This window comes from Perca fluviatilis, chromosome 15 (genome assembly GCF_010015445.1).
Source record: "Perca fluviatilis chromosome 15, GENO_Pfluv_1.0, whole genome shotgun sequence".
In the NCBI taxonomy this organism is placed as follows: Eukaryota; Metazoa; Chordata; class Actinopteri; order Perciformes; family Percidae; genus Perca; species Perca fluviatilis.
The window spans coordinates 35,513,344-35,535,519 of record NC_053126.1 but is presented as its reverse complement, the minus strand read 5'-3'; the positions used below and the strand labels follow the sequence as shown (position 1 = coordinate 35,535,519).

The following is a 22,176-nucleotide window of genomic DNA, read 5'->3' as shown; positions in this document are numbered from 1 at the left end:
AACCTTTAGAGACCGACAACCCTGTTAACATTTCCTAATGGGTATCTTTATGAAAGATATAGATTTTCAGCGGAGGGAATTACATATAGGCTATTTGTCGGCTTCTTGAGCCATGTGTTGCCAATGCCACACATCGGTTTGAATTATGTTTTTATATTTTTTATTTGCTCCCATGATCGCTTAGCACTGCAAGGGTTGCAACTGAAATAATAGGCTGAAGCAATGGCAGTTTATGGAAAGCAGAAATGTAATTATGGTCAGATCTTGGTCCTGACTGATGGGGAAGTGATATTGATAAGCATTGTGATTTACGCATCTACAGTGTTGGCTATTTTTTTTTATAGATTTCCTTCCTGTTTTAGGAAGCAGCGACTATATTGCGTTTTGTCTGTAGAACCGTGTCTGTGTTCTTCATATTTATGTAGAATTATAGTTTGCTATTCTTATGTAAAATATGCGGCTTTGGTAGATGTTTGCGATTGGTCGTGCTGTGCAAACACCGCCTCTTTTATGTGAACACGCGTGTCTCTAGATTGGGAAACGCTGGGTTGATTGAACTAGTTGTTAACCACCGTCGTGACACAGGTTATGCGTGACCGTGGTTGTTAGGTTAGGTGAAGCCAGGTAACTGAAATAAATCCAAGGCTTGTTGAACTTCCTCCATAGTACAGATAGTAGTGCAAAAGTTTTAATTTAAAATTTTAAACCAGAAAAACAAAAGGTTGCATGGTCGACGGAATAACAACAAAAGGGTTAAAAAGTTTCCTCATAAATTTTACATCAAAGATGATTGTCTTTTATTAAGTGAAAGCAGCAGCTGATCCGTCAGTGTGAAATAAAAAACACGTGAACCACAGAAAACAATGTCAGACTTTGTCTTTATTAAAGAAGCTGAGACAGACTCAGTTTACAAGTTACATCATCTGGTTCTGGTTTCATTCTGATCTATTTGCTGCTGATCACGTTTCCATGTTCGTCCACTTCCTCCGTGATGGCGATCACCTTCGTTGTCTTAGAGGTGGAGGAGGTCTTGGTGGTGGTGGCAGTCTTGGTAGTGCTGCAGAACAGAAAATAAATAACTCATTTCAAATTTGACTGATGGGACTTAAACTATTGGGTTTTATAATTCTTAAGATAAATGTTCAGTGTCAGTTTGCGTCAACTAATTGTTCTGTTTCTGCAGCTGACAGGCTCAGATTATTATTTTAAAGGTGCCCTGCCACACAAAACCGTTTTTACTTGTATTTTTGGAAATATGTTAGGTCCATATGTGTTTGTGTTATGTTGTGAATGTGAAAATGAACTGCTACCTCCTCTGTCAGCTCTAGCCACTGAACAGAGAAATCAGGCCAATTACAAAAGCTGGTCAGTCTGACGTTGTGTTGCCTGAGCTCATTACTATTCATGAGCTCGCCCAGTGGTGCTGGGTAAAGGATGCTGATAGCCAGGCTCTCATTGGCTAGCTGTTAGCCAATCAGAGTCAAGCAGCTTAGCTCGTTGAATATTAATGAGAACTTGCACAAATCGAGCCGAGTCTTCCTTCAGGCTTTCTATACCACGCTAGAATGGCTTGAAACAAGGTAACCAAGGCATTTTTTCCACAAAAGTTTTTAGATTCCATGGTTGAACTTCAGACATTGCCACAAAGTAATGAAATATGTGTGGCAGGGCACCTTTAAGTGTCTGACAACATTATATAAAGGCTCCCTACAGAGATAGACCTTTTTGTTAAAGAGTAAGATCCTTTTTGTTTAACATGAAACAGCCCCGAAATCCCCATCCCCAAACCCACCAGACCCCATGTAAATAATCAGGACTTTTAGCGTGTATAGGGCCAGCATATTTCCACATGTAAATGGGTGAATTAAGAGTTTATTTCAACCAAACCAGAGTGGTGATTGTTGGAACAGTGGAAAGATGTACCAAGACGGCTTTTGATTGTTTCTGTCCACTTTGAATGAAGTGTGTTTTACGATGATAACATTGCTGTTTATTTAAATGGAGTCTGGTGGGTTTGGTGATGGATGAATGTAAACTCGGCTCACCTCTCTCCGTCCAGCAGCCTCCTGTACTCGGCGATCTCCATCTCCAGTCTGGTCTTGATGTCCAGCAGCTCGGCATACATGGCCCTCTGGCTATCCAGGTCAGCCCTGAGGTGAGACAGCTGCTCCTCCAGACCCTCCACCTGCCTCTGGTAACCTACCAGCATGTTGGCATAGCGGCTCTTGGTCTCAGCCAGTCTGACCTCCACAGCTCCATTCTGTTCAGGAAGAGGGAGGACAGTCAGGTCAGCTGTGTTCAACACTTACTGTCACTTTGATTTACAGTAGGCCAGCCCTTTAGTACTTTAGAAAACACCTCAAACCTTTTACATTCAAACCAATACTCTTCCAGAAAAGAACCAAATTAATGAAAAGCTAAAATGAAAGTCATAGTCAAAAATGCAATCAACTTTTCTTAACTTATCTCTTTTTTCCTGGCAGAAATGGCCGTCATTGATTAGCACGGGAACGATTAACTTTAAGGGTTAAAATATCAGAATTCAGTCGTCAATAACAGACTGAAGAAACCCTTTCAGATCATTGGGGTTGTTGGGTTGTTGTTTTGTTAGACTTGATCCCAAAATGCAGAAACAATGTTACATTTGATGACTTGATGAAGTTGACAGATTTGGTGTTTTCTTACCTTGCTGATCGCAGACTGCAGTTTGATCTCCAAAGACTGAAGAGTTCGTCTGACCTCTGAGATCTCAGTCTTGGACGTCTGCAGAGTCTCAGTGCTCACAGCCACCTCTTTGTTCAGCTCGAGCGACTGTGAAGAACAATCAATGATGTTATTGATCAAATATCAGGGTATCAGAGTGCAGGCTGCGCAGTGTGATATAGAGTTATCTGAGAAACATCCTGGAACAGCAGTTAGGAAGTTTGGAAACAAAAAAATAAGTTAAGAAATAAAACTTAAAAAAACTACAAATTAAAAAACCAAATGTGTTGGTGTGGTCTGGAACAGAAGAACTTAAGAAACTAACGTTTAAAACAATGAAAAACTTATAATAAAAAAAAAAAGTTATAAAACTTAAAAAAAACCACAAAGTTTTAACACTTCAGAACAATAAAACCGGGAGCATCAGTGAGCCCAGTCAGGGCAGGAAACAGGACTTTGTGGTAGCTTTAGCATTTTAGCTTTTCAGCATTCACACACATTTTCTGCAAGTTTTTCCAAAAGTTGAAAACTAAAACTTCAAATCTACAAAGTTTTAAAACTTCAAAACTTTGTGGTGTAAGTTGAGCTGCAACAGGTTTTGGACAGCACGGGACAGCAGAGAGCCCATTCAGGGCGGGAAACAGGACTTTGTTGTCTCACCTTGGCCTGGAACCAGGACTCCAGCTCATTGCGGTTCTTGTGGGCGATGGTCTCGTAGTGTTCTCTGATTCCGGCCATGACGGCGGACAGGTCATGCTGTGGAGCGGCGTCCACCTCCACGTTCACCTGGCCTCCCACCTGGGCTCGCAGGGCCAGCAGGTCCTGTAGGAAGACACCGGTTAAACTTCTGTTTTTTATCTTTTTATTAGCGCCCGAGCAAGTTCCAGGTACTTATTGTTTTTGAAAGAATAATATATTATTTTTCTGCTGGGCAATCACATTTTTGAGGGGCCTGGGATGCTCGCAAAAATTGGCACACATGTCAGAACTGGCGAAAATTGCAACACTGTGCAGTGATTGGGCTCAGGGACGTGGCCAGCGCCCCCTAACGCAACACCATGGTTCGGAAAAAGTTACTTTGATGTTCACAAAATCTGGTGGGATCATGGTACTTATCTTCAGGAACATACACCATTTTTTTAAATGTATTCACCTGACGGGATGTTGGCCGTCTTCGATTTTGTGCGTTAATTTTCATTTTACAAACACGTTTGAGAGGACTTTAGGATACACAAAAACTCTCAAAACTTTGTAGCCACTTTCAAAGTAGTAAGTGAGTTAATTTGTGCTTGGGCTTGACATGGTGGCCAGTCATCGCTGCTTGCAGCTTACATTTATTTTTCCCTCTGGTTTCAGCGCTCTCACCTCCTCGTGGTTTTTCTTGAGGAAGATTAGTTCGTCCTTTAGACCCTCGATCTGCATCTCCAGGTCGGATCTTCCCATAGTCACTTCCTGCAGGACTCTCTTCAGCCCGGCGATGTCGGCCTCCACCGACTGACGCATGGTCAGCTCATTCTCAAACCTGAAAAAACACGAGAATGAGTTCCAGAAACTCACCTGAGTGTTGAAATGACTGACGATGACTGGATGTTAAAGGAAGCAAAGTCTCACACTCACTTGGCTTTAAAGTCGTCGCTGGCCAGCCGGGCATTGTCGATGGCGAGGACAAGGCCGGCGTTTCCACAAGCAGCGGAGTTGATCTGAAAAGTTCAAAAAGTTATGAACTTCAAATTAAAATGTTAAGAGAACTCAATAAGCCATATAAAAACATTTTATTTTAGACATGTCTCTATTTTATTCATATGTTACACTACTTTTGTGAAGATAAGACTTTGGTAAACTCATTTCGAGCACCAAAACAATTCATCCACATGAATAAAGGTGGTTTCACACAAGAGATTTGAGGAAATCCGAAAAGCAAATTGTCTCTTTACACATTGCTCTGGGACAAATTTGGACCTCACAATTAAAAAGAATACCCTGATGCAAGAAAGACAGGGACGAGAGCTTGGGACACTTGTCATTTGCCTCTCTGTGTATAATTGAAGAATTCCAAAGAAGTGAACATCAACTTTTCAGCATTATTGGCCAAATTATCTTTTTACACAACGCTCTAGGACAAATAAGAAGGCTGAGTTGTTCTGAGCATTTTGATATCAAACACATCAGTTATATACAAATACCTTAAAAGGTAAATCTAAGAAGATATGCAGGAATTGAGAAAATGCCCTTAGAGTTCAGAGTCTCTGTGCTCACCTGGTCCTGCAGGTCTTTGATGCGGACGTAGTACGCGGTCCAGTCGTGGCCCTCAGGTTTGGTCTTGTTCTCCAGGAACTGTCTGATCTTCAGCTCCAGGTCTGCGTTGGCCCTCTCCAGGTTGCGCACCTTGTCCAGGTAGGACGCCAGGCGGTCGTTGAGGTTCTGCATGGCCACTTTCTTGTTGTCGGAGATGTCGACGGCGTCGGACAGGCTGAAGGCGCCGCCAGCACCGGCGGCAGAGGAGGAGAAGGAGGCCTTGGAGACACGGATTCCCGTCCCTCCGGCTCCTCCGTACACGCTGCCGGCCCCCATGCTGCCGACACGGCGGGAGGAGGAGGACATGAGGCTGTTGCGGCTGGAGAAGGAGGTCATGGCTGAGGGTCGGCTGGTCGTCGGCTCTGAGCGGAGAGTGAAGAGCTGCTGGGACCGAGGCTCCTTTTATGCCTCAAAATGAGGCTGGGACGGGTCGCAGGGCGGGGAGGGATGCCAAACTCGCCAGCCCCGGGGCCCAGAGAGCAAACCGGTCAGAGCTGAACAGACGAGGTCCAGCAGGTCGGGGCGGTCTGCAGCTGAAGGGAAGCTCTGGGCTCTTCACTTACATTCTGACTCTTTCTCTCATGTCTCTCTTGACTTGAAAAAAGGAAACAATTGGATGCAAAAGAAATTATTTAATTAAAAAAAGAAAAGATTGAAACAATTCTCTTCGGCAATTAAAAAGGAAGGGTCAGTACTTACTTTGATTCTAGAGGACTAAAAACCAGAGCTGCGAAAATTAATCGATTAGGTGTTAACTTTTAAATTAATCGATTATCTAAATATTTGGAGATTAATCAATTGGAGTAATTCTTTATGTTAAAACAGGTACACTTATGTGATGTCAGCTTGTTAAATGTGAATATGTTCTAGTTTCTTCTCTCCTCTGTGACAGGAAACTGAATAAATTTACATTGTGGACAAAACAAGACATTTGAGGTTGTGGCATAGCCACGGGTGTTCCAGGGTGTGCCCGTGGCACCTAAAAATCAGATGCAGAATTATTTTTTATAGTCTTAAGATATTGTTGTTTAATACAATAATTGTTCATTTTAAATATAATTTAAACTCGAAATTGTTTTCATTAAAAACAACATTCCACAGTCACCCGGCCGAAAGGAGCCAAGCCGCTCCGCCTGACGCAAATGTTAGTCAACAAACTCAGCGACTAGGTCGAGCCGGGCTGAGGAGGAGCGACTCAGTGACTAGGTCGAGCCAGGATGTGGAGGATCGACTCAGCGACTAGGTCGAGCCAGGATGTGGAGGAGCGACTCAGTGACTAGGTCGAGCCAGGATGTGGAGGATCGACTCAGCGACTAGGTCGAGCCAGGATGTGGAGGATCGACTCAGTGACTAGGTCGAGCCAGGATGTGGAGGATCGACTCAGCGACTAGGTCGAGCCAGGATGTGGAGGATCGACTCAGCGACTAGGTCGAGCCAGGATGTGGAGGATCGACTCAGCGACTAGGTCGAGCCAGGATGTGGAGGATCGACTCAGTGACTAGGTCGAGCCAGGATGTGGAGGATCGACTCAGCGACTAGGTCGAGCCAGGATGTGGAGGATCGACTCAGCGACTAGGTCGAGCCAGGATGTGGAGGATCGACTCAGCGACTAGGTCGAGCCAGGATGTGGAGGATCGACTCAGTGACTAGGTCAAGCCAGGATGTGGAGGATCGACTCAGTGACTAGGTCGAGCCAGGATGTGGAGGATCGACTCAGCGACTAGGTTGAGCCAGGATGTGGAGGATCGACTCAGTGACTAGGTCGAGCCAGGATGAGAAGGAGTGACTAGGTGGAGCCAGGCTGAGGAGGAGCGACTAGGTCGGGTCGGGCTGAGGAGGAGCGACTAGGTCAAGACGGGCTAAGGAGGAGCGACTTGGCTCGAGTCACACTTAAGTCGCACAAACAGTGAATTCAGACTTGACTTGCGACTCGACCCAAAAGACTTCAGATTTGACTCCGACTTGAGCTTCAAGACTCGTCAGCAACCTGTTTTCATGCAATTACTGCTTTTTAAATCTAAATTTATTATTAATGTATTTCTATTTTCTTTTATTGGTGCGTTTATACGTTGGGGAAACATATGACGAACTGCATGTCCCCTGCCCTTTGCCATACTGTGCAACGTAACGCATGCGCTATTCCTATGTGTGCGCACTCACATATAAAAAAAATGCATTGACGATGGTGACACCAAGTCCTCTCAGAGTTGTGCCTTTTGTCATTGGTGTTGCTTTCAATTACTTTGAAAACAGTGGGAGTAAGTAAACAGCTACATGCAAGGTGTGTGGCACCAAGATAAATGATGCCGGATCAACAAGGTTGGACTTCATCAGGCATCTCAAAACACACCCAGATAGGTCAGTCACTTGCTAATATGAAGGAGAAGTTACATTTAGCATATATCGTCACAGGTAACAAGCTAACCATTGCAAAGTGTTGTGCTAATGCTGGGAACAGGCACATTGTATCTTTATAGTTGTATCCATATGATGTGACAGACTTAGGTTCATATTTCACCAGGTTGTTAGTTCTCACATGTTTGCACCATGGTTGGTATATTAACTTTCAATACAGATGTTTCCCTCAAACGTTGAACACTGAAAAATGTTATGCATGATGAGGTTGGGCTTTACAGCCAGTTAGTAACACAGAAAAACATGTATTCTTTGGTGCAGATACCAAAATGTTGAAAAGTACAGTTGACTTGAAACAATTCTATTCTGTTCAATTTTATTTATAGTATCAAATCATTACAAGAGTTATCTCAAGACACTTTACAGATAGAGTAGGCCTAGACCACACGCTATAATTTACAAAGACCCAACAATTCCAGTAATTCCCCCAAGAGCAAGCATTTACTGCAACAGTGGCGAGGAAAAACTTCCTTTTAGGGGGATACCTCAGGTGGTGAGGAAAACTTCCTTTTAGGGAGAAACCTGGGACAGACCCAGGCTCTTGGTAGGCGGTGTCTGACGGGGCCTGTTGGGGGTGTGATGAACAGTGGCAATAATAGTCACAATAAAGATAATGGAACTATGACTAGAAATAATGGTTGTAGTAGTTCATGGCACTGCAGGGAGTTACAGGATGTAGCAGGGCACTGCAGAGCGTAGCAGGGCATAGCAGGACGTAGCAGGGTGTAGCAGGACGTAGCAGGGTGTGACAGGGCACTGCAGAGCGTAGCAGGGCATAGCAGGGTGCGGAGCAGGACGACAGCGACAGCTGCAACCATGATTTAGGTGCCACCCTAATCTAAGGAAACATGCTGGGCGAAAGAAAAACATAAGGACTCCGGGGAATAAGCTCCCCAGAGCTAAGTTAGTAACAAGCATTTCTGGAACATGGATGCACACAGATGGAAAGAGAAAGGAGAGAGAAGCTCAGTGTGTCAAAGGAAGTCCCCCGGCAGTTTTGATACTGTACTGTATGGATGGTAGCTACATGACATGCTTTGAATTCATAAGATTTAACAATAGGGACAGATCAGATGGCCAGAGACTTGAGACTTGACTTGAACTTGCCCCTCAAAGACTTGAGACTCAACTTGGACTTCCAAAAAATTACTTGTGAACATCTCTCGTGACTAGGTCGAGCCGGGCTGAGGAGGAGCGACTAGGTCGAGTCGGGCTGAAGTAATTTGGATAGGTGCGCGTTCACAGCTTTCTTTAACCGTCATCTTTTTAACATTCAAGGAGTTAGGCTACTAATCATTTGCACACATTAACAGTTGTATATTTTGCATTAAAAGTGAGCAGAATGGTTTCAGTCAAGAGTAGTGATTCGTAAATGTATATTTTAAAATATAATGTAGTCCATTCGCTATTGTCTGCCACACAATTTCTCACTGTTTTATTATAGTGGCTGAGTTTGCTTCTTCACACATATGCTTTTCTTCCAAGTATATATGGACATAGAAAATAAAGACGCTGAAGAAATTGGACTCTAAGATCTAGAAACTAAAAAGATAATTAAGTGATATACTCAATGCACACTGTAAACAATGGGCCCTATTTTAACGATCTGAAACGCAAGTATCAAACGTGAAACGCAAGTAGCTTTGTGGGCGGATCTCGGCCGCTGTTGCTATTATGCCGGCGGGATAAATTACTCTTGCACCCGACGCAAATCTAAAATGGGTTGGTCTGAAGTAGCTAGGTGTGGTTTGGGCGTAACGTGCAATAAACCAATCAGAGCGTCATCTCTCATTCCCTTTAAGAGCAGGCGCACTTGTTCCATGGTGGATTGCTATTATGACGGCGCCACTGGGAGCTGTCCGAGATGCGGCAAAGTAATAAATACCCGTCTTGTCCGGGTGGTGATGTTGCTGCTGCCTCTCGGGTGCATCTCCTCAAGTCTGGAGAGGATTGCTGCAGCCATGGAGCGTGGGCCTCCAAACATCACATCTCCTTAAGTCCTCTAACTTTTCCTCATTTATGTCATCAACACATCCACGATTCATGGAAATGTTGTGTAAAACACAACAAGCCACAAAGAATGCTGTGACTTTTTGAGGACTGTACTGTAAAGTGCCTCCTGATCTATCCAAACACCTGAAGCGCATTTTCAGTAATATTTTTCTTTGTAATTATGTATGGTTTGCAAAAATGGGAACTGCATGCGTACGTGAGCGCAAATACATTCCCTAATTTACTGATGTGTGTCTGTGGAGGGAAAAGTCGCTGTCCGCTGAGTGCAAGATAGGGCCCAATGACTGTAACAGAGTGTATTCATCAGTCATTCTCCCCCCAGCAAAATATAAGGTCAGAAACCATTGAGGTGTCCTCTCCCTGTTGTAACATGAATGTACAGTAGCCTATACTGTATAGTTACTGGTCCAGTGAACTAAGACTATTATTATAGATTTTATAATTGTTTAATCCTCTCAGAACATACATTGTGTACTAACAATGTCAAATAAAATGGCCATGGAAGAGTTACATGGGCCTACATGATCCTTTATTGTTAAAGAATAGAAACAGAAATAAATTCTCTTAATAGATGTATTGGTCTCTGACCGGTCTGCCTTTGTTTGAACCATTACAGAAACACACATGTGTAGCAATTTATATACTGCCCTTTCATCACAGACTTCATTTGAAACACATTTGCAACTTTTTCAACTGTCATAGCCTAATATAGTCACTAAACTTCTAACAACAGTATGAACAGCAGTCTTCATACAGCAAATAACAGCACCAACAACAGTAACATGAATACTTTTTAAATTAATGGTCACAATGTTAAAATATTAACAGTATATAACTGATCAGCAATACGTACCTGTTGTATTTTACTGCAGGCTGATAACAATAAGGCAAAAGCATTGCTGAGCGAACCGAAAAGGCAGCAGGATTAATAAATCCTGGCTTTTAGCCTGGTTAGGAGCAGGCTAGCTGCACAGAATAAATCTCCATGGTAGTTTAGGTGTCTCTGCTTTAGTGAAACGGTTAAGGTTTAAATCCTCCAGGATATCTGGGAAATCCCATCTTAATCCGCTATAGAGGTTTTGTGAAATAACCCTCAGGAGTGATTAGGCCAAATGCCATCTAAATAACATCTACTGATTGGGCAGCTGAGATAAAGGCCTATATTGCTAAATATTTGTGGATGTGCACATTAATCCGACCATGAATGTGGCAGACCCAGTTTTTCTGATGTACACCCAGAGTCTCTTTTCTGGCTACGCTAGTGATATGAGGACATCATCTTGGGCTTTGGGAAACACTGATCTACTTTTTTCACCATGTTCTGACATTTTAGAGACCAAACAACTAATCCTTTCATACAGAAAATAATCCACAGATTAATTGACAGTGAAAATAATCTCTCAGCCCCTCAGCTGTGATAACATCTCAACATACTCCTCCTGTCATGAGCTGTTTCTTAATCATCTCGCCTGAGGGCAGAGCTGTGAGCTGTGAGGCGTTTGTGGTCCGACTGGATGTCTGTTCCTCGGGGCTCCGTGTGGACTGACAGGACCGGACCGTCAGCTCCTCCAGGGAAGGAGGAGGAGCCGACAGGTCAGGCTCCATTCCTGCTCCTCCATCCATCAGGGGAGCTCCGACAGCATCAGACTCTTCACACAGAAAGTAACAAAACATGACCTGTTGTTTCTTCTACACAATACATGGAGTTACTTTATGAATGATATTTTATGTGTGTCATGTCACTAAGTGGCCCATCGCACACTGTTACATGACACCAACACAAAAGACATTTCATCCAAAGCTTCCAGTCCAATGTCCACACACACAACATACTCTACTTAAACTAAACATTTTATACATGAAACTAAATATTTAATTTATAAACGAACATAAAACCTGGAGGACCGTCCATTCAGGCTCCATTCCTGCTCCTCCTGACGGTCCTCCAGGGAAACCAGACAGGTCCCATGAAGTGTTTTAAAGACTTCATTGTGGCCAACTCCCTAATCAGGGCTCAGATATATAAGACACACCATGTATGTGAAAAGAAGACTCAGGCACATTTCTGCCTTAAGCAGTTGATTACAGTTAATTACCTTTAGTAATATTCAGTAGATCCAAGGGCACAGCTTTAGGGAATTTAAATCGTCATGGTCCCTGAAGTCTCTTTCTCTCCTGTTTCTTCAATTGCTGTAGTCCTCCTGCAGGGCCAGCAGTGCAATCATGCAGCATTACGCACGGGGGTCACCGCAGTATAAATATGTTTACAACAATTTGTGATTGTTAACACCTTGCCAAAATCACAGCATCATCTAGTGGTATCCCCCACCATGAGGTACAATTTGAAGAAGTTGAAGTGTGTCAAACACACTTTTCTTCATGCAGGTTTTGTCACGAATAGTATTAGTTCAGACCGATAACGAGGACACTAAGGGTAACGAGGACATTAAGTGTAACGATTGCACGAGAGCTTAACGGCTGTATTTCCAGACTTTGACATTTGATGATATATGAACAGTTTTAAAGACAGATATTTAGTTATTTACACTGTGTTCTGTAGTAATCTAATGGTAAGGTTTTTGATGCTATCCTTTATTCCATACAATTGAGCCATCTCCTTCTCCTGCGCTCCGTAGCGGACAATGTGACGGTGAGACAGCACCGATTAACAAATTTTTATTGAAGATTTGAGTTGGAGGTGTTTGTGGAACAATTATGACTCAGTACAAGCGCAAATAACACTGCTGGATTTCATCTTCATGGTAATGTGGATGATATGGAGTGAAGGCATCAATACTTGAATATATTACGTAACAAGTAATTGTTCTTCCCACATTTACTTTCTGCAGTCTGACTTCAGTTCACCACCTCACCATCTGCGTCGCTAATTCCCAATGTATCCAAAACATTCCAGAAACATTCTCCCGTCAAGTTAGTTTTTTTTTTTTTATAAATCAAAACCTTTGCGTGGGAAATGGCAGACGCACAAAACGGGGCTGAAAATGTGCGTACGTTTATAAAGGAGACCCCTGGTATTTTGGGGGAGTTAAACTGGGACTAAGCACACGGCGTGAAGCGTCTGGCACTGGTGTGTTTAGGGCGTGTCCAAATCCACTTTTGCTAGATTGACAGCGGAAAAAAACGGTCCGTGTTGTACTTAGTGTCTTCATTAATCAGAGGTGTGTTTTGGGTGTAACATGCAATCAACCAATCAGAGATCATCTCCCATTCCCTTTAAAAGCCAGGCGTGTTTGGACCTTGGAGCATTGCTGTTATGATGGAGGATTTGCACCGTAATATTTTTATTTGTAATCTTCTGCATCGTGAGCGTGTGCTGTGCACGAGCCTAGGAGCATTTTACTAATCAGTCATTCCAGAAAAACGCGATTATGCGATCGCATAATTCAATGCATAATCAGCCAAAGTCCGCATATTCATGCGGGGGCATGAATAGGATTTTTTCAAATATGCCGCACTTTCGCCGCATAAATTGCTGATTTCCGCGCAAAATATGCGGTGCTTGCATGATTTCATAATCCCCGCATTTTCGTTGCAAAAAAGTCACATATTTTAGCAGAAAGTTGAAAAAATGTTGCGTTTACTTCACACAAGAGCAGCCATTTTCCCCTGTTGCCATGGGAACGGTAAGTGACGTAATTACGCGACGTGAACCTCATTGAAAAGCAGGTTGTTGGAGGTTGAATTTGACATGTACTTTGTGTCTCTTAAGTTGGTATCTAATAAGAAAGCTATCTTAACATCTGATGTCTACTCAGATCTCTTTGTCTAAGTGCTCCTGCTGTCTATATTATTAACAATTTTTGAAAGTCTGTCTCTTTTGTATCTTTTATTTCCCTCTGTTTAGACTATTACTTTTATTTTTACTTTAATATTATATTATTTGTTTACTTATTGCAATGACTGAATATCTGTAAACTATTTTTGGAAATTAAGTTTAAAAATAGCAGGGTGTTGGGGGAATCACTTTTTCTTCACAAGTTTTTGCAAGTTCCCGCAATTTCATCGCATAAAATTGCATAAATATCCCTCATATTCCATCGCATTTTTTAAGAAAACGTGCCGCATAATCAAGGACTTTTGCCCGCAACAATGAAAAAAAACAAGGACTGACTAATGTGCTGTTAAAATAACAATGAAATGCTGCGATATTGACTTTAGACCAGGTTTTTGTTGGTCCAAACAAATAATCTTTAAAAAAAAGAAATGTTTTCTCATGTATGAAATGTCTTCTCTTATGTATGAAATACACCTTTGGATATTTATTATGAAATGGTTAGTTTTATGTATGAATTCTTTAGTTTTATGTATGAAATGTTTAGTTTAAGTAGAGTATGGTGTGTGTGGACATTGGACTGGAACCTTTGCATGAAATGTCTTTTGTGTTGGTGTCATGTAACTGTGTGTGATGGGCCACTTAGTGACATGACACACATAAAATATCATTCATAAAGTAACTCCATGTATTGTGTAGAAGAAACAACAGGTCATGTTTTGTTACTTTCTGTGTGAAGAGTCTGATGCTGTCGGAGCTCACCTCATGGATGGGGGAGCAGGAATGGAGCCTGACCTGTCGGCTCCTCCTCCTTCCCTGGAGGAGCTGACGGTCCGGTCCTTTCTGTCCACATGGAGCCCCGAGGAACAGGCACCAGTCGGACCACAAACACCTCACAGCTCACAGCTCACAGCTCTGCCCTCAGGCGAGATGATTGAGAAACAGCTCACGAAAGGAGGGGTATGTTGAGATGTTATCACAGGTGAGGGTCTGAGAGATTATTTTCTGTGTTTTCTATATTATTAGTTGTATGGTCCCTAAAATGTCAGAAAATGGTGAGAAACGTTTTATATACACTACCGGTCAAAAGTTTTAGAACACCCCAATTTTTCCAGGTTTTTATTGAAATTCATGCAGTTCAATGTCTTATTGTACTCTGAAATGAAAGAATATAACAAATGAACGATTTAAGTTTAAAAAGAAATCATGGAATCAATTTATAAACCAAAATGTATCCTACATTTTTGACTCATCAAAGTAGCCCCCTTTGGCAGATATAACAGCTGAACACACTCTCGGCATTCTTTCTACAATGGAAATCAAATATTCTTCAGAAAGTTCTTCCCAACTCTGTTGCAGAAGTTCCCATAAATGTGTGGCACTTGTAGGTTGCTTTGCTTTCACTTTTCTGTCCAGTTCATCCTAAACCAGCTCAATGGGGTTTAAGTCTGGTGACTGTGCTGGCCACTCCATGTTTTTAAGCTTACCATCTTGTTCTTTTTTGCTAAGGTAGTTCTGGCATAGCTTGGACTTATGTTTTGGGTCATTATCTTGCTGTAGGATGAACCCCTGACCAACTAGGCGCATACCAGAGGGTACTGCATGTCGCTGCAAAATACTGTAGTAGCCATTTTGGTTCAGGGTGCCTTTCACTCTGTACTAATCACTGACCCTGGATCCAGCAAAACAGCCCCATACCATCATGCATCCTCCTCCATGTTTGACAGTTGATGTCACACACTGAGCAACCATCCTTTCGCCTACTCGACGGTGTACAAAAATCCTGCGTGATGAACCGAAGATTTCAAATTTGTATTCATCAGTCCATAACACCTTCTTCCAGTGTACAGTAGTCCATTGACGATGTTTCTTGGCCCAGACAAGCCTCTTTTTCTTATTCTGACATCTTAGCAATGGCTTTCTTGCAGCAACTTGACCTATCAAACCTGCAGCTTGAATGCTTCTCTTTACAGTGGGGCAAAAAAGTATTTAGTCAGCCACCAATTGTGCAAGTTCTCCCACTTAAAAAAGATGAGAGGCCTGCAATTTTCATCATAGGTACACTTCAACTATGAGAGACAAAATGAGAAAAACAAATCCAGAAAAATCACATTGTAGGATTTTTAATTTATTTATTTGCAAATGATGGTGGAAAATAAGTATTTGGTCTTACAAAAGTTCATCTCAATACTTTATATACTCTTTGTTGGCAATGACAGAGGTCAAACGTTTTTTTGTAAGTCTTCAAAAGGTTTTCACACACTGTTGCTGGTATTTTGGCCCATTCCTCCCTGGAGATCTCCTCTAGAGCAGTGATGTTTTGGGGCTTTCGCTGGGCAACACAGACTTTCAACTCCCTCCAAAGATTTTCTATGGGGTTGAGATGTGGAGACTGGCCACTCCAGGACCTTGAAATGCTTCTTACGAAGCCACACCTTCGTTGCCTGGGCGGTGTGTTTGGGATCATTGTCATGCTGAAAGACCCAGCCATGTTTCATCTTCAATGCCCTTGCTGATGGAAGGAGGTTTTCACTCAAAATCTCACGATACATGGCCCCATTCATTCTTTCCTTTACACGGATCACTCATCCTGGTCCCTTTGCAGAAAAACAGCCCCAAAGCATGATGTTTCCACCATGCTTCACATTAGGTATGGTGTTCTTTGGATGCAACTCAGCATTCTTTCTCCTCCAAACACGACAAGTTGAGTTTTTACCAAAAAGTTCTATTTTGGTTTCATCTGACCATATGACATTCTCCCAATCCTCTTCTGGATCATCCAAATGCTCTCTAGCAAACTACAGACGGGCCTGGACACGTCTGGCACTGCAGGATTTGAGTCCCTGGCGGCGTAGTGTGTTACTGATGATAGCCTTTGTTACTTTGGTCCCAGCTCTCTGCAGGTCATTCACTAGGTCCCCCCCGTGTGGTTCTGGGATTTTTGCTCACCGTTCCTGTGATCATTTTGACCCCACGGGGTGAGATCTTGCGTGGAGCCCCAGATCGAGGGAGATTATCAGTGGTCTTGTATGTCTTCCATTTTCTAATAATTGCTCCCACAGTTGATTTCTTCACACCAAGCTGCTTACCTATTGCAGATTCAGTCTTTCCAGCCTGGTGCAGGTCTACAATTATGTTTCTGGTGTCCTTTGACAGCTCTTTGGTCTTGGCCATAGTGGCGTTTGGAGTGTGACTGTTTGAGGTTGTGGACAGGTGTCTTTTATACAGATAACAAGTTCAAACAGGTGCCATTAATACAGGTAACGAGTGTAGGACAGAGGAGCCTCTTAAAGAAGAAGTTACAGGTCTGTGAGAGCCACAAATCTTGCTTGTTTGTAGGTGACCAAATACTTATTTTACGGAGGAATTTACCAATTAATTAATTAAAAATACTACTATGTGATTTTCTGGATTTTTTTTATCTCATTTTGTCTCTCATAGTTGAAGTGTACCTATGATGAAAATGACAGGCCTCTCTCATCTTTTTAAGTGGGAGAACTTGCACAATTGGTGGCTGACTAAATACTTTTTTGCCCCACTGTACAGTTGAAACTGAGATTTGCTTATTACGACCACTATTAAGCTGTGCTTGAAGCTGTTGTCCTGTGAGCCGCCTATCACACAAGCTGTTGACTCTCAGAAACTTGTCTTCTGATTCTGTTGTGGCTTTGGGTCTGCCAGACCTCTTCCTGTCAGAGTTTCCCTCAGTTTCTAAGTGCCTTTTGATGGTGAAGAATACTGTACTCACTAACACCTTGACTTTCTTCGCAATTTCTCTGTAGAAAAGACCAACATTCTTCAGTGGTCTCGCTTCCATTGTTAATTGCCTTTTTCGCCCTTTTTTCCCCCCCCCCCCCTTCTGTATCAAATTTTAAAAAAAACATTTAAAAAAAATGCTCATGAAGGTACGGTACCACAGTGTGTTCCAACAATACTTTTATACAAACAGAGGGGGTTGTAAGTAATCCAGACAAGGTGGAACACCTGTGGGAATTGGTAGCACCAACTTTCAAAGCTTGATCAACCTCCATTGCTGTAGAACAGCTTTACGTTGTTAACCCATTTCGTGTTCCCTGAAAAAGGCCTTTTTGTAAAATACTGAAATGTACATTATTTTTCAGTTTTGGGTAACCTTACTTTTTTTTTAACCTCATGCAGTTCACCACTTACCTTTGTACCATTTCAAGCTATTCATTGGACTTGAAATGCTAAGATTTCAATAAAAAACTAAATAAATTAGGGTGTTCTAAAATTTTTGAACGGTAGTGTATGTACACACGGCTAACTAGCACCAGCAAGACCACAAAGAAACAAGAGGGCTGTGGAACGGATAATAAATCAACAAGTCCTCCCTGGAACTCTTTTGGTGCAAAATCTAAGAGTAAATAATTTTCCTGGGAAATGGGAGGACGACTAACGGGCAGAGCACAGCGCCCTGAGATTTGTGATACGACCGGCTGGCCTGCATTACCACCCAGGCAGAGCGCCTCTTCAACCCCTGTACTTAGCAGGACACCGTAGAACTGGAAAGCAGCAAAAAAAAAAAAAAACCCCCAAAGGAAAAACAAAGTTTGAGTGTGGAGGTGAAGAACAGATTTGCTCCTCTGCTGCAGGACCCTGGACATGACCTGGATTACGTCTCATCGTCACACAGCAGGGTAAGGACTGAGAGCAATTCTAAAAGTAAAAAGCTACAGGGAAAGCTAACAACTGGGCCCCAAAGTCTGATTGTGGGTGACTCTGCTGTGAAAGATATAAAAAGCAGTAAAAACACCAAAATACTCTTTTCCCAAAGACATGGTGTCTGACTTGGCCCAAAGAATCCAGGATATCATAGCAGCACACCCAACTGTGAAGAACATTATACTGCATATAGGGTCAAATGATGTTGTAAAGCAAGAGTCTGAAGTGCTGAATCGTGACTTTATGAATCTGCTGAACACAGTCAGCTCCCTAAATGCAAAGGTGTTTATCAGTGGCCCTATACCGCCAGTCAGAGGAGGAGCTGAGAGATTCAGCAGACTGCTGGCACTGAACAGATGGCTTTCAACTGCATGTACCAACAACCATTCTCTGCAGTTCATTGACAATTTTAACATTTTCTGCAGACATCTTTTTAAAGCAGATGGACTATTCCTTAACAAGTCAGGAGTAAAGCTGTTCACCTCTAGCCTACTTTACTTTCTGCGCCACACATCTGCTCCCTTGGCCAAGGGCACGAGACAAGATGAACCAAAACAAGAGGAAGACACAACAACAAAGTGCGGCAGTGAGCCACCACAGCCCCCACCTGAGCAAAGATTTGACCATGGGAGACCAAAGACCGGAGATGAGAAATCTCAACCCCCCATCTCACCCGTCCAACACTCCTCAAACCCCTTGGACAACCACGACAGCTTTGAGGACCTCTTTAAGGATACGTCGCTCTCCCCTCTTTCCCCCATCCCCATGTTGGAGTTCACTGACCAGATGAAGCAGCTAGTAAATGCTGGAACCAAGTATGCCCCCCTTCCTTCTCCCATCGTAAAACGCCAGGCACCTCTGCCCCCTCAAGGATGGCAGTTAACTCCTTCTCCCCAAACTGATAAGGATACTTGTGTGCAAAATGCAGCGAGCGTTAACTGATATGGGCCGGGTCCAGGCTGCATGCCTAGTAGCACTCATGACTCTTTCCAAGACAAGCCTGGGCCCTGCGTATTAGATTCTTCCACAATTTATGTTGTGATAGGTAATAGAAAAAGAATGGCGAATAAGCACGTAACTGCAAACTTTGCAAATTTAGCATCCATTCCTCGTCAGCCACAGTCTGACCCAAAAAATGAAAACGCACTAACACTAGCCCTACTAAACGTTAGGTCTTTGGCGGGTAAATCATTTTTAATCAATGATTTTATTATTAAGCACAATCTTGATTTTATGTTTTTAACTGAAACCTGGTTGGACCATAATAACAGTGCTGCTGTTCTCATTGAGTCAGCCCCCCTAACTTGAGTTTTATGAGTGAGAATAGAGTGAATAAGAGAGGAGGTGGAGTCGCCATTTTGTTTAATGACTCATTCCAATGTACGCAATTATCTTACGGAAATTTTGCTTCTTTTGAATATGTGGCTCTTCAGCTAAGATCCTCCCCTCAAGCTCTACTTCTAAATATCTACAGGCCACCTAAATACTGTGCATCCTTCTTTGACGATTTTAATGAACTGCTGTCTATAATCTGTATTAACTTTGACCGTGTAATTATTGCTGGTGATTTTATCATTCATGTTGACAACCCCCAGGACCGAGGGACCAAAGAACTGTGTTGTGTTTTTGAGAGCTATGGACTGACTCAGCATGTGACACAGCCCACGCACAATAAGGGGCACGCTCTGGACTTGATTATCTCCAAGGGTCTGAACATTCCCAAGGTTGTGGTGACTGATGTTGCTCTCTCTGATCATTCCTGTGTTTTCTTTAACGGCACTATCTCTGTGCCAAAAAGTGTTCAAACAAAGTTAATCAGAAAACGGTATATCACTGAAAACACCAGTGAATCATTCATTCAGCTTTTCTCCTCTACACCCACCCTCACTGGGGCCTCAGTCACTGAGCTTGTAGATAATTTCAACTGTAAAATTACGAATGTTATTGATGCTATTGCTCCCACTAAGATCAAAGCTGTCTCTGGTAAGAAAAGATCTCCATGGAGAAATTGTATAGTTGTAAGAACAGAAAAAAGAGAGTGTCGAAAAGCTGAACGCAGTTGGCGAAAATCTAATCTCCAGGTCCATTATAACACTTATAAAGAGAGACTTCGCATTTATAATCTGGAACTAAGAAATGCAAGGCGGTCCTTCTTCTCTGACATTATTGCCAGAAACAATAATAATTCACGTGCTTTGTTTGCTACTGTTGATAGATTAACTAACCCTCCAGTACCAGTAGCATCTGAACTGTTGTCTACCAAGGCTTGCAATGACTTTGCCTCCTTCTTCACAGACAAAATTCAGAAAATTACACAGTCAGTGCTTCCATATCAAGTACAGGATATGTGTTGTCACAGTGTGCACGCAAAACAAATTCCAACATGACACAATTTCATACAATCAACCTTAAAAACCTGGAGGACATTATACAACATCTGAAAACCTCCTCCTGTTACCTTGATATTCTACCAACGGGTGTTTTAAAAAATGTTTTGAATTGTTTGGCTTCAGATCTTCTACAGATTGTAAACACATCTCTGCTCTCAGGTATCTTCCCACAGGCCCTGAAAACTGCAGTCATCAAGCCACTCCTAAAAAAGAACAATCTAGACACGACACTAATGAGCAACTATAGGCCAATATCAAACCTTCCATTTTTAAGTAAAATCATAGAAAAAGTGGTTTTTCAACAACTCAATCTTTTCTTATCGCTAAACAACAGTTTTGATGCCTTCCAGTCAGGTTTTTGACCACACCACAGCACTGAGACGGCTCTTGTTAAAGTCTTTAATGACATCCACTTAAACACAGATAGTGGCAAAATTTCAGTCTTAGTATTACTTGATCTCAGTGCTGCATTTGATATGGTAGACCATGACATATTGCTTGACCGATTGGAAAACTGGGTTGGTCTTTCTGGCTCAGTTCTAAAGTGGTTTGAATCCTATTTAAAGAATAGGGACTACTTTGTGTCTATAGGTAATTATACATCTGAGCATAGAAATATGACGTGCGGAGTTCCCCAAGGCTCAGTTCTGGGGCCTCTTCTGTTCAACATCTACATGCTTCCACTGGCTCAGATTATGGAAAACAACAAAATAAGTTACCATAGTTATGCGGATGACACCCAAATTTACATAACCTTATCACCAGGGAACTATACAACAATTGAATATGTGCATTGAACAGATTAATGATTGGATGTGCCAGAACTTTCTTAAATTAAATGAAGAGAAAACGGAGGTAGTTGTTTTTGGAGCAAAAGAGGAACTATTGAAAGTCAGCGCTCAGCTTCAAACGACAATGTTAAAAACAACCAGAAATCTTGGTGTAGTCATGGACTCAGACCTGAATTTTAAAAGCCACATTAACATAATTAAAAAATCTGCATATTATCACCTTAAAAATATATCAAGGGTTAAAGGACTTATGTCTCAGCAGGATCTGGAAAAACTTGTCCATGCTTTTATCTTCAGTAGACTTGACTACTGTAACGGTGTCTTTAAAGGTCTCCCCAAAAAATCAATCAGACAGCTGCAGCTGATTCAGAACGCTGCTGCTCGAGTCCTCACTAAAACCAAGAAAGTGGATCACATCACTCCAGTACTGAAGTCTCTACACTGGCTTCCAGTGCCTCAAAGAATTTATTTAAAAATACTTTTACTGGTTTATAAATCACTAAACGGTTTAGGGCCAAAATACATTTCTGATCTGCTACTACATTATGACCCACCCAGACCTCTCAGGTCGTCTGGGACAGGTCTACTTGTTCCACATATTTGGAACAAACTCCCAGAAAACTGTAGGTCCGCTGCAACTCTCAGTTCTTTTAAATCAAAGCTAAAGACCTATCTTTTTGATGTTGCTTTTCTTTAAATAATCTATTAACTTTAATTTCTTATACTGCACTGTAACTTTTATTCTTATACTGCACTATCAATTTTATTCTTGTCTTTTAATGTTTTTAATTTGTTTATTAATGTTTTTAAATTTTTAAACTTTTTATATGTCAGTGGTCTAAATGCCAAAATGAAACAAAGTTACACAAGCGGCTCAAATAAAAGAAAAAAGCGAAAAAACATGTTTTCGGTAGCAGGACCTCCATCAGCTCCCGTGGCCGATGATAGTGGTGTCGGTCTCGGCAGCAGTGGCATATGCACAGTGAGGAGGAGACTCAGGAGGGGTGTGTGTGTGTGTGGCGGGGGGGTGCTCGGAGGGATCTCGCCCAGGGCGTCATTCAATGTAGAACCACCACTGCTGACATGCTGTTGT

The 22,176-nt window shown here is 42.2% G+C and overlaps 1 protein-coding gene across 1 annotated transcript; it reads right to left on the bottom strand.

The window, feature by feature from the left end:
* Positions 1-859: 859 nt before the first annotated feature.
* LOC120574795 (keratin, type I cytoskeletal 13-like) lies at positions 860-5,383 on the bottom strand. The gene is made up of 7 exons (XM_039825247.1): positions 4,960-5,383; positions 4,321-4,403; positions 4,069-4,225; positions 3,364-3,525; positions 2,686-2,811; positions 2,046-2,260; positions 860-1,057 (listed from the first exon to the last, which is right to left on the bottom strand). The coding sequence occupies exons 1-7, from the start codon at positions 5,332-5,334 to the stop codon at positions 946-948; spliced, it is 1,230 nt and encodes a 409-aa protein (XP_039681181.1). The 5' UTR covers positions 5,335-5,383; the 3' UTR covers positions 860-945.
* Positions 5,384-22,176: the final 16,793 nt, after the last annotated feature.

Bases quoted from the DNA above. Each gene is read 5' to 3' on its own strand.
- LOC120574795 (XM_039825247.1), bottom strand. From the start codon at position 5,334: ATGACCTCCTTCTCCAGCCGCAACAGCCTCATGTCCTCCTCCTCCCGC. The intron at 4,226-4,320 runs GTGAGTGTGAGA...GTGTTTTTTCAG, and splicing joins AGCGACGACTTTAAAGCCAA to GTTTGAGAATGAGCTGACCA. The intron at 1,058-2,045 runs GTGAGCCGAGTT...TCTGTTCTGCAG, and splicing joins AGGCTGCTGGACGGAGAGAG to CACTACCAAGACTGCCACCA.